Genomic DNA, 12,439 nt, shown 5'->3' with positions numbered 1-12,439 from the left:
ATGGGAATATGGCTGGTTTATCATGGGAGGGTTAAGGTTCCTGTGATGTCTGCTCACGGTGGTGACTGACATAGAGGAGGGTTTCCTCATCCTATAAACCTGCCTATCTACTTTAATACTCAATACTCTGGATACTCCACACTTCTGACCTGACTATTGGTTCCTGCAGGAACGGTTCTGTAGTGTCCTCCATGGATCTAGTCTACCCAGAAGGTACCAATGCCACCGACTCCAGAACACTGGTTGATGAATTCTATAAGCGTGTGAGAAGTGCCGACTCACGGGACGCAGTTGATGGTTTATTGCTTGATCCTTTCAGTATTCAGTCTAGAGGTGAGTCTACACTTAGATTATTTTGTATTAAATTTCAGGGAACTATAGACCCCTAAAGTAAAACAGACCCCTAACCAGACCCCGCAGACCATCATCATTCATCTCTCTGCATTCCTGCCGCTTGCAGTTCTCTTCATTTTGGGGAGCCACCATAGAGAAAATACTGGTGCTTTTTTCCACCGATCCGTGCACAAAAACCCTATTGAGTATAGATTATACATGTTTTTGGGCCTAAACAGCACTGCTTAGAGGCAGAAGGCAGAACCTCAGCAGAGAGCATCACTCCAGGTGAGTTTTCCTCCTATTGTAAAGAATGGGAGGTGGGTTTCAAGTGAAAACAGCACAGTTTTAGATACAATAAATGGACACTGATTTTGTCGTAGTTTCACATGCCCCTGCTGATCTCAACAAAGCAAAGCGCTCCGTTTGATCAGCACTATGCTTATCATGCCACCTGGCTGACTGTAAATTTCATTGGGTACAAGTGTTAAAAGTCCAGGATGTGATTCATGGTGGTATTAGTGTGGATGAGTCAACAGATAATAAATGGTATTAAACAATAATTGAAGCTTATTAATGTTTATTTTCCAATTTATGTAGCTGAAGGAATAACCACCATGGCTCCAACCACAGTGCAAACTACCACTCCATTACCAACAACCACTACAGCTTCAACTACAGTGTCTGCAACTACAGAAACAGGGACCACAGTAACTACAGCAGGGCCTGCAACTACAGGAACAGGGTCTACAGCAACTACTGGGACAGGCTCAACAGCATCTACAGGAACAGGGTCTACAGCAACTACCGGGACAGGGTCAACAGCATCTACAGGAACAGGGTCTACAGCAACTCCCGGGACAGGGTCTACAGCATCTACAGGGGCAGGGTCTACAGCATCTACAGGGGCAGGGTCTACAGCAACTACAGGGACAGGGCCTACAGTAACTACAGGAACAGGGACTACAGTAACTACAGGGACAGGGTCTACAGCAACTACTGGGAAAGGGCCTACTGTAACTACAGGGACAGGGTCTACAGCAACTACTGGGACAGGGTCTACAGCATCTACAGAGACAGGGTCTACAGCATCTACAGGAACAGGGTCTACAGCAACTACCAGGACAGGGTCTACAGCATCTACAGGAACAGGGTCTACTGTAACTGCAGGGACAGGGCCTACAGTAACTACAGGAACAGGGTCTACAGGTACAGGGTCTACAGCATCTACAGGAACAGGGTCTACAGCAACTACAGGGACATGGTCTACAGCATCTACAGGAACAGGGTCTACAGCAACTACCGCTACAGGGTCTACAGCATCTGCAGGAACAGGGTCTACTGTAACTGCAGGGACAGGGCCTACAGTAACTACAGGAACAGGGTCTACAGCATCTACAGGAACAGGGTCTACAGCAACTACAGGGACAGGGTCTACAGCATCTACAGGAATAGGGTCTACAGCAACTACCGGGACAGGGCCTACAGTAACTACAGGAACAGGGTCTACAGTAACTACAGGAACAGGGTCTACAGCAACTACAGGGACAGGGCCTACAGTAACTACAGGAACAGGGTCTACAGCAACTACCGGGACAGGGTCTACAGCATCTACAGGAGCAGGGTCTACAGCAACTACAGGGACAGAGCCTACAGTAACTACAGGAATAGGGTCTACAGCATCTACAGGAACAAGGTCTACAGCAACTACAGGAACAGGGCCTACAGTAACTACAGGAACAGGGTCTACAGTAACTACAGGGACAGGGCCTAGTGTATCTACAGGAACAGGGTCTACAGTAACTACAGGAACAGGGTCTACAGCAACTACAGGGACAGGACCTACAGTAACTACAGGTAGAGGGTCTACAGCAACTACCGAGACAGGGCCTACTGTATCTACAGGAACAGGGTCTACAGTAACTACAGGGACAGGGCCAACAGTAACTACAGGGACAGGGCCTACAGTAACTACAGGGACAGGTCCTACTTTATCTAAAGGAACAGGATCTTCAGTAATTTCAGGGACAGGGTCTACAGTAACTACAGGGACAGGGCCTACTGTATCTACAGGGACAGGGTCTACAGCAACTATAGGGACAGGTCCTACAGTAGCTACAGGAACCGTGTCTACAGTAACTACAGGGACAGGACCTACTGTATTTACAGAAACAGGGTCTGTAGTAATTACAGAGACAGGGCCTACTGTAGCTACAGGAACAGGGTCTACAGTAACTACAGGAACAGGGTCTACAGTAACTACCGGGACAGGGCCTACTGTATCTACAGGAACAGGGTCTACAGTTACTACAGGAACAGGGTCTACAGTTACTACAGGGATAGGCCCTACTGATTCAACAGGGACAGGGCATACTGTAACTACAGGAACAGGGTCTACAGTAACTCGAGGGACAGGGCCTACTGTATCTACAGGAACAGGGTCTACAGCAACTATTGGGACAGGGCCTACTGTATCTACAGGAACAGGGTCTACAGTTACTACAGGAACAGCGTCTACAGTTACTACAGGGACAGGGCCTACTGTAACTACAGGGCCTACAGCAACTGTTGGGACAGGGTCTACAGGAACTACAGGAACAGGGCCTACTGTATCTATCGGAACAGGATCTACAGTATCTACAGGGACAGGGCCTACTGTATCTACAGGGACAGGGCCTACTGTATCTACCGGGACAGGGGCTACTGTATCTACAGGAACAGAATCTACAGTAACTTCAGGGACAGGGCCTACTGTAACTACAGGGTCTACTGTAACTACAGGGACAGGGCCTACTGTGTCTACAGGGACAGGGCCTACTGTAACTACAGGGACAGGGTCTACAATAACTACAGCAGGGTCTACAACTACAGGGACAGGGCCTTCTGTAACTACAGGAGCAGAGTCTACAGTAACTACAGGGACAGGGCCTACTGTGTCTACAGGGACAGGGTCTACAGTAACTACAGGGACAGGGCCTACTGTGTCTACAGGGACAGGGTCTACAGTAACTACAGGGACAGGGCCTACTGTATCTACAGGGACAGGGTCTACAGTAACTACAGGGACAGGGCCTACTGTATCTACAGGGACAGGGTCTACAGTAACTACATCAGGACCTGGAACTACAACCACAGTGTCTGCAACAACAAGAACAGGGACTGCATCACTTACAAGTCAAAGTGTTGCTCCACTACAAGGTATGAAGACCAATAACACAGCAAGGCAGAGCTACATTTTTCTATAGATTTTTTGTCTTTTTTGATATGTAAGACACAAATTGTTCTAAATATAAATACTATAATAATTCTCCCTCATCTTGTTTTTTTCATAGAAAATACTGCAGGGGCAGTGGCTGCAGCAGCTGCTCCATCATCCTCCATCCCTGCCTTTGGCATTGCCCTGATTGTTCTGGTCATCGTGGCGGTCGTTCTTATACCCATATGCTTTATTTTGGTATGAACATACATAGGGCTCTTATGCATATTAATAGTAATAGCAACTTATCTGGTGGTGGTTTATCTCTCCATTCACATCATATTCATTCCGAAGGTCACAAAAAATCTGGTTTATTCAATTTTTTTTTTGTTTGTTTAACTGGTGTGGTGGCTGTTAAAAATACTCACCTCCTTCCCACTCTTGTGGCCAGACCCAATCAGCCACTTCCCTGGCTTTATGTGACCATTTAGTGGTTCCTCAAGCACTAAATGGTCACTAGAGACTACAGAGAAGAAACCCTAATTCAGGCCTGGTCACAGACAGGATAAGGAAGCGAGTTAGCATGTCTTGTTCCAGCCCCTTAGACACGAGTAACCAATAATATTTTATACATAGCTGTTTACTGTATGGACCACAGAAGTAAAGTCTTGATACACATTATACCGGTGTTGGCCATACCCGCCACTGGTGGTAGGTTCAGTCGCCTGTCTAAAGTGTATGGGAGTCTTCACAGGCTCTACCAAGAAATTAAGGAATTTCGCTGCCTGATCCCATTTGTTCTCAGTAAGATAAGCTGCTACCAGAGCTATCTGGCTGCGGTTTAACCCTTCCTATAGAGAACACAGGAGTGTTTGTCTATGCCTCGTGTATGGGGAGTACAGGAGAGATAATTGTCTGCATTCCACGGGTTTCTTCCTCCAAGGACTAGAAATGCAGAGTGCACAGGGTCCAGGATGGCTGTAGCTATAACTCTTGACTTGTTTTCAAGGCTTCCTCTTCTGTCATTGTGTGATATGTCTTGTCTCATTTTCAGGGTTCCAGATTCTTTGTTTCTGCTGCTAACCTGCCTACAAGTGGGATAATCGCGGCCTAAAGTTTTGGGATGTGCAATGGTAAGAAAAATTCTCTATCCTATTGACTTCTGGTTATATGTCTGTACAGGGCCGCTTCTGCCATGAGGCGTAATGAGTATTCTGCCTCAGGCGGCAGATTCTGCGCCCTTGCAGGGGGCGGCTGTAGCCCAGGTTTGCCTCAGGCGGCAAAAAGCTTGGGAACGGCCCTGTGTCTGCATCGAGATAAAGTCAGGTTGTTGTGCACTTATGCCATACCTCCCAATGACATTTCAATGTGTCACAAAAACCCCACATTTTGGGGCATAGTTACATAAGCCCCTCTACTTTAGGGCATTTTTTTTTTTTTTTTTTAAATTGTATTTTTATTAGTTTTGTATTTAAAACACACATTTTTAGAAAAACGATTTCACAGGGTAAATCAGGAAAACAGATAGTACAGAACTAGGTAAACCTAAACAGCAGAAATCATGCAAGTATTATTATAGTGTATAACGTCTAGCCAGAACAGTTTACCCATAGAGTTAACAGAGTTGTCACAGAGTTATCACAAATGTCTCATTAGGGTTGCAGACTGTTATACAAACTTGACAGACTATCAGACACGACTGGGGAGAGACACAATAGGAGAGGGGGAAGGAAGGAGTACCAGGGGAGAACAATATACAGGTGATCTCTTAACATGTGAAGCCTTGTGCAGAGAAGTACGCATCCCACGGAGCCCAGACTTGCTCAAAGGGGTCCAATCTCTCATTTAATGAAGCCGTGAGATATTCTAAAGAACGTATTTCCTGAATTCTCGCTACTAAATCTACAAAAGGAGGGAGAGTTTGCTGTTTCCAGTGCCGGGCTATCAGAGTCTTAGCCGCCATCAACAGATTTAGCAAAAGCTTGGTGGGTTTTTTACCCAGGGTTTTGGGGGTGAGGTTCAGCAAACAGGTCAGTGGATCCCGAGGGATAGGGTGAGGGAACATAGAAGAAAGATTATTGCAAAAAGTCGTCCAGTAGTCTTTGACCACTGGGCAGGTCCAGAAAATGTGATAAATGGAGCCCACTGCTCGCAGGCATCTCCAACACGTGGAAGGAATACTCCCATTCAGTTTATGCAAGAGCTCTGGCGTGTGATACCACATTGTCATCAGTTTATATTGGGTCTCTTTGTAGGTGACACAGATAGAGGAGGTGGCTGCCCTATCCCAGATAATTGACCAACATTCCGGGGAGATTTCCCGTCCCAGGGCCGCCTCCCATCTATCCATATATTTGTGGCGGACTGGAGTATCCTCCTTAGGGGATCCTAAGATTTTATAGATGTCCGAGATTAGACCCTTGGCCGAGGGGCCGGCATGAACCCGTTGCTCAAACACCGTCGGCCTGGACACTGCAGCGGTTCCTAAGCATGTCCTCATGTAATGCTGGAGCTGCAGGTAAGTGTATCGCTCTGAGGAGGGCAGGTTATACTTTTCAGCTAATTTTTCAAAGGGCAACAGCGTGCGAGCAACGGGGTCCACTACGTCAGCAAACTGGAAGAGTTTATTTTTCCCCCAGGTTCGGACCACTCCGGATTCCAGTCCCGGGGGGAAGGATGGATGAAGCAGGAATGAAATTAATGGGGAGGCAGGTGATACCAACTTGAATTTAGATGTGCAAATAGACCAGATAGACTTGGTAAACCCTATGGGGCCCAGGAGGCGGCCGGCGGGGAGAGGGGAGGGTTGGGTCTGGTGCCACAACAAAGAGTTTGGATGCATAGGCGCTAGCCATCTTTTTTCAATCTCTGTCCACTTATTATATGCATGGTATCTGGACCAGGAGACAACGGGCCTTAGATGGGCCGCCCAATAATAATGTATTAGATTGGGGACAGCCAGGCCTCCCTGCAATTTGCTAGACATCATAACTGATTTAGGTATTCTGTGCCGCTTATCATTCCAGATGAACTTAAACAGTGCAGTCTGAAGGGATTTAAGCTCGCGCATAGGGACTTTGGTCGGGAGAGTTTCGAAATAATATAATACTTTGGGGAGAATGGTCATCTTGACCGCTGCGACTCTACCCAGGAGGGAGATATAGTGCTTTTTCCATTTAGTTAGCAGCAACCGAACATCTTTAAACAACGCAGGGTAATTAGCTGAATACAGTAAGTTATAAGATGGTGCTAAGTTGACTCCCAGGTACCGTATAGAGGTGGGGGACCACTTATACTGGAAGTTCGAGCATAGGCGTTGAAAAACCGGGTCCGGTATATTTAAAGGCATGGCCTCGGTCTTGGACGTGTTTACTTTATATCCAGATACTAGTCCGAATGCTTTTAACAAATCCTGCAAAACTGGAAGGGTAATATGCAGATTAGTCAGTGTGAGCAAGACGTCGTCTGCAAAGAGCATAATTTTGAACTCTTTCCCCCGGATATTCACCCCTGCAATATCTCCATTACTTCTAATAGCCGCCGCCAGGGGTTCTATACATAGAACAAAAAGCAGCGGGGATAGCGGGCAGCCCTGGCGGGTGCCATTAGACAAGGGGAACGTTTCTGATTGATGGTGGGGAGACTTAATAGACGCAGTTGGCCTAGAGTAGAGGCTGCGGATAGCCGTTAGGAAAGATCCCGAGAAACCAAAACACTGCAGGGTTTCAAAAAGAAAAGGCCAGCCTAGGCGATCAAACGCCTTTTCAGCGTCAAGGCTGAGCAGTAGGGCCTGGTCCGATTGTAGATTGACAGCGTCCACTATGTCCACTGCCCGTCGCGTATTATCTCCTCCCTGTCGCCCAGATACAAAGCCCACCTGGTCAGCATCAATCAAGGAAGGTAGCCAGTAACCAAGGCGGTTGGCCAAAATTTTGGTGAATAGCTTGAGATCAGCGTTTAGCAATGCTATGGGCCGATAACTAGCACATTCTTGTGGGTCTTTGCCAGGCTTAGGGAGTAGAGTAATAAGGGAATGAAGCATGGTGGATGGTATGGGAGAGCCTTCTAGGAAGGAGTTGAAAAGGGGAACTAAGCGTGGGATCAGCTCTGTAGAGTATACCTTATAGTACAGGTAGGTGAATCCATCCGGGCCCGGGGATTTGCCAGAGGGAAGGGCCTTTAGGACCTCCTCCAGCTCCTCAGAGGTGATGGGGGAGTTAAGATCTACTAGGGCCTCCACCGGGAGTTTGGGTAAACTGCATTGAGCTAAGAATTCTCCGATCTTTTGGGTCCTGGCTTCCGGATCTAGGGGTAGAGAGGATGGGAGGGAGTATAGTTTGGAAAAATAGTCAGTAAAAATGGAAGCAATCTCCGAGGGGTGGAAGCGGAGCGTGCCCATGCGGTCTTTGAGGGCCTGCGGAGATTGAGCAGCCGTGCGTTCAGTGAGCATGCGAGCCAGGAGTGTGTGGGCTTTGTTCCCTTTTTCGTAGAACCTTTGCCTCGAATAGAGGAGCAAACGCTCTACCTTGTGCATGGCCAAGTCTCGGAGGAGGGCTCGTGCCGCTATCAATCTACGCAGGGTACTCACCGCAGGGCGGGCTACCAGAGCTGCTTCCAGGTCTTTAATCCGTTTTCTAGCAGCGACCATTTGGGCCTGTCTATCTTTTTTGTATTTAGCACCAAGAGCTATGCAGTGGCCACGGATCACAGCCTTATGTGCCTCCCACAATACAGCTTGAGAGGTCACTGTTCCCTCATTCTCAGAAAAGTAAGAAGTGAGGCAGTTCTTGATAGAATCTCTAGGGATTTGGTGTTTCAGTAAAGATTCATTCAAGCGCCAGTGGCACTGACGCGTGGGGGAGAGAAGGGAGGCCAGTGTGATAGTCACCGGGCCATGATCTGACCATGAGATCGGGCCTATGTCCGACCCCTTGAGTAACCTGACTATAGGGACATTCCCAAAGAAATAGTCTATCCTTGTATGTGTGTTACGAGGATGAGAGAAGAATGAATAAGTTGCCTCAGTAGGGTGCTCAATGCGCCATAGGTCATACAAGCCATGTAGGCGTATTAGTTTCCGAAACTCCGTAGAGAGTCGGCATTGGTCAAGAGACGGGGGGTACCCCAGTACTGAGTGCCTATCTGCTCTCTCTGAGAAGAGCAAATTAAAGTCCCCACCCACGACCAATGGTGCTGGGGGGGAGTTAGCTAGGCGTTTGAGCACCCTCCTGAGGAAAGAAATTTGAAGTCTATTGGGGGCATAAAGATTACATAGTGTTATCGGTTTGCCCTGTAGGGTACCTTCTATAATGACAAACCTACCCCCTGGGTCAGAGAAAGCAGCAGTCACCTGGAGAGGACAATTGCGTGAGAGGAGTATCGCTACTCCAGCTTGTTTGCAGCCCTTGGAAGCAGAATACACTATTGGGTACTGATGTCTAGCAAAATTGAAGTTGGCTGAGGAATCAAAATGGGTCTCTTGAATAAATGCTATATCTGCGTGAAGCGTGTTCAATTCCTGTAGGAGTAGCCGCCTCTTAGCATTGGAGTTTAACCCCCTGACATTTAAGGAGACTAGCCTAGCCATGGGAAGGGATGGAGAGTGACGGAAGCTATGTGACCCCACTTACCAACTACAGCTGATGACATAGGTGGTATGACGGAACTCAGCCCGCATGGGATGACCAAGATCTGTAATATATGAGGGAACCATGTCTCGAGATGCACCTGTAAGAGAAAGGTAAGAAACAAAAGGGAGGGAGGGGAACAAAGACACCACAAGGGAAGTAACAAAGGAACTAAAATCAAAGCAATGGCACTAGACCAAAAACCCGCGCCAAGTATGCACGGGTGGGGGCAACACTCCACACCAGAGGCGGGTGGAGGTAACCAAGAGGAAAGCCCCATGGGGGTAAGGGAGGAGCCAACAAGGATCAAACTTAAGAGAAATATAGTGTCAATGACATTGTGGATCTCGTCCACACAGCTATGTAGCTTAGGATTATGTTAGAGTACAGCCTATTGAGAGAAAAAATATGAACAGTAGATTGCCTGCCAAAAGACATAAAGGATATCACAGCACAGTTCATGGGGGGTGACCATGTGGGCCACCGGCAGGGGGAGAGGGGGTGTGAGGTGGAGATCTGCGCCGCTTCTGTGATACAGCCTGCCACACTGTCGGAGGGGGGTGTGGAGGGGTAGCGAGAGTCCAGTCCACAAGTTTAGGCGTCGGGATTTCCAGAGAGGCGCAGAAAGCTTCAAGGTCGCTGAGGTCTTTGAGGGTGGCAGATCTGCCGTCTCTACGCGCTACCAAGGCAAAGGGAAAGCTCCAGCGGTAGGTGGCTTGATGGTCGCGGAGGATCGCCAGGAGGGGGCGTAAGCAGCGTCTTTTTTGTAGGGTGAGCCAGGATAAGTCAGGATAAAGCTGGACAGGGGCGCCATCGAAGTCAAAGTCCTTGAGCTGGCGAGATTTCTGCATAATGCGCTCTTTCAAGGTGTAATCATGGACACAGCAAATAACATCTCTCGGAGAGCCCGCAGCAGCCCTCGGCCTCAAAGCCCGATGAGCTCTGTCCAACTTGATTTTATGACTCGGACGTTCCCCCAGGATACTATTAAAAATAGCTTCTAGTGTCTCATGTAAATCTTCAGCCTGCGTGGCCTCAGGGAGGCCCCTCACACGAATGTTGTTGCGTCTACCTCGATTATCAAGGTCTTCTAAATGACGCTGCATGTCGTTCAAGGCTGTGGCTTGGATAGCAACGGTGTCCCGTAGCTGGGCCGTATAGGATCGGGAGTGATCTTGTTCGTTTTCTAAAGTCTCCACCCTGGAAGTAATATGTTGCATGTCCTTCCGCAGCTCAGAAATTTCCACCCTGCATGCATTTTGTACTTTAGTAACGAGAGCCTCAAAGTCACTTTTAGTAGGTAGTTGGGATAGTAGCCGTTGCATATCGTGCTTAGACTGAGGATCCGGGTGAGAGGAATCGGAGTCAGAGTCCCCCTGCTGCGACCACTGGTCAGGGAGTAGTGCCGCAGCACTATTTTGGGTCCCCTTGTGTTTCTGCTTATGGGGCGTCTGCAAGGCTTTCTGCGGTTTGGTTTTATCCCCCCTGGGGGGCTTGGGAGCTGCAGACATAGCAGCAGTAGTGTATGCAACCGGCCCCGGATAGTTCGTTGCAGGCGTTGGAGCTAGCTGAGTGTCCCCAAATAAGTCCTGGGATCCCTGCTGAACCTCAGGAGGGTCAAGTAGACGGTGTGAGTGGGGATCGGGGTCCCGAATGGTGGGTAATGTCCCAAGGGGAAAGGCCGAGCAGTCAGGGGGGGCTGCGTGAGCTATGGGACACGCAGCCGGTCTGAAGAGTGGCTGCAGGTTGTCTGTTAGGGGGGATAGCGCTGCTCCGCTGCTGGCGCAAGATGGCGCCGGGCCTTCCTCGCACGTGGTCCCCTCAGTACTCACTGTTGCCGGCTCCAGGTCAGAGACGGGCCGAGGCAGCGGGGTGAAGCCGGTCGGGCCCAGCACTCCAGGGCGGGAGGTGAGTGTCCGCAGGTTGTAGGTCTGCTGGGGGTTCCCCCTAGGTGGTGCTTCTCCCTCCAGAAGGCCGGGGTCTGCAGGAGAGCTGGGACAAGATGGCGCCCGTTCCTCACCGCTCGTCGTCTCCTCAGCGCTCTCCCCCACCGCCCCTAACCCGTCGCCCGCTGGGATCCACGAGGGGGGGTCGCCTGCGTCCGGGGAGCCCGATCTGAGTGCTGGCGGCCGGGATCCAGTGGAACGGCAATGGTCCCGGTCCAGGCAGCGGCGCGGTCTCCTGAGGTGTGGCGGGGAGCGCCGAGATACAGCAGGGCCCGGGAGCAGGTACCAGTCCAGGGTCCGGCGACCCAATTTCGGGTGAGCAGCAGGATCGGGTTGTTGCAGGGGTGCCTTGGACGTCTTCCCCATATAAAGATTTGGCAGGCAAGGCGAATTACAGGCTGTATTGTCGGCTGTGTGGACGGAGCTCACCACATGTGCGTCTGCTCACATTGGTGGCTTGCTCCGCCCCCCCTACTTTAGGGCATTTGTGATGCATAGGTATGCTTAGATCACCACACATTGTATTCACTCACTATTTTCTCCTATGCAGTTGGTGTATGTGGAGCCTTTGATGAACAAGAAACAACACAGAACAATGCACAATGAGAAAGTCCGTCATTCCTAAAGGTACATGGGAGCAGGCGCCAAAGATCTACTTTTAATACTGTGATCCTGATATATCTGAAAACATACAAAGCAGCAATGCAACAACGAAGAGCGGCCATCTCCAAAACTGCAGCATGACCTGGCAGCAGGAGGCTGGGGTTTGCAATTTTGCAACAGATAAAGAAATACAGATTGGACACCAGCGCTGCATAATCTGGGTTTGTACTGTTGTCCAGGAGGAGACAGAGGTCACGTATGTTGTTGGTGTGGCACACAGGCCATTGCTTATATTCAGCATACAGTGTTATGCCCATCTGTAGCACACACTACCCAGCACACTCCTGGGCTGATAATTTATGATTCCTATATGTCTATTTATTAAATTTTACTTTTTTTAGGATATAACTTCAATCTTAATATTTGTAAATAAATGAATAAATGTAAATATTTTTTTCTCATTTTGATAAATATCATTTTTGCCCTTATAAATAAAGATGTGGCAATCCATGACTCTGCAGATCTGAAGAGTTGCATATTCCGGTTATTAGATACTAAACCATTGGCTAAATATCCATATACACCTACACACTCCCAAATGGTCACTGTCATTTCAACAAATAGCATTATTCAATACTGGTAGGCAATATGATGAATGATGAGGGTTGTAGTCCTGATTACAGTAAAGTTCACAGTGGTCATGGGAAGTGCAGTGTTTCTTACCAGACCTTCCT

At 48.7% G+C, this 12,439-nt stretch overlaps 1 protein-coding gene across 1 annotated transcript in view; it reads left to right on the top strand.

The window, feature by feature from the left end:
- LOC138799738 (pneumococcal serine-rich repeat protein-like) overlaps positions 1 to 12,233 on the top strand; it is a 39,211-nt gene extending 26,978 nt beyond the window's left edge. Inside the window, exons 15-19 of the mRNA XM_069981297.1 lie at positions 170 to 333; positions 934 to 3,531; positions 3,666 to 3,787; positions 4,584 to 4,662; positions 11,653 to 12,233. Of these exons, the coding sequence (XP_069837398.1) occupies positions 170 to 333; positions 934 to 3,531; positions 3,666 to 3,787; positions 4,584 to 4,643 (2,944 nt within the window). The 3' untranslated portion in view covers positions 4,644 to 4,662; positions 11,653 to 12,233. The remainder of the gene's footprint in view (positions 1 to 169; positions 334 to 933; positions 3,532 to 3,665; positions 3,788 to 4,583; positions 4,663 to 11,652) is intronic.
- The last annotated feature ends 206 nt before the right edge of the window (positions 12,234 to 12,439 follow it).

The sequence above is a fragment of the Dendropsophus ebraccatus genome, chromosome 8, assembly GCF_027789765.1.
Source record: "Dendropsophus ebraccatus isolate aDenEbr1 chromosome 8, aDenEbr1.pat, whole genome shotgun sequence".
NCBI classification, from domain to species: domain Eukaryota; kingdom Metazoa; phylum Chordata; class Amphibia; order Anura; family Hylidae; genus Dendropsophus; species Dendropsophus ebraccatus.
This window is presented reverse-complemented; position numbering and strand designations above follow the sequence as displayed.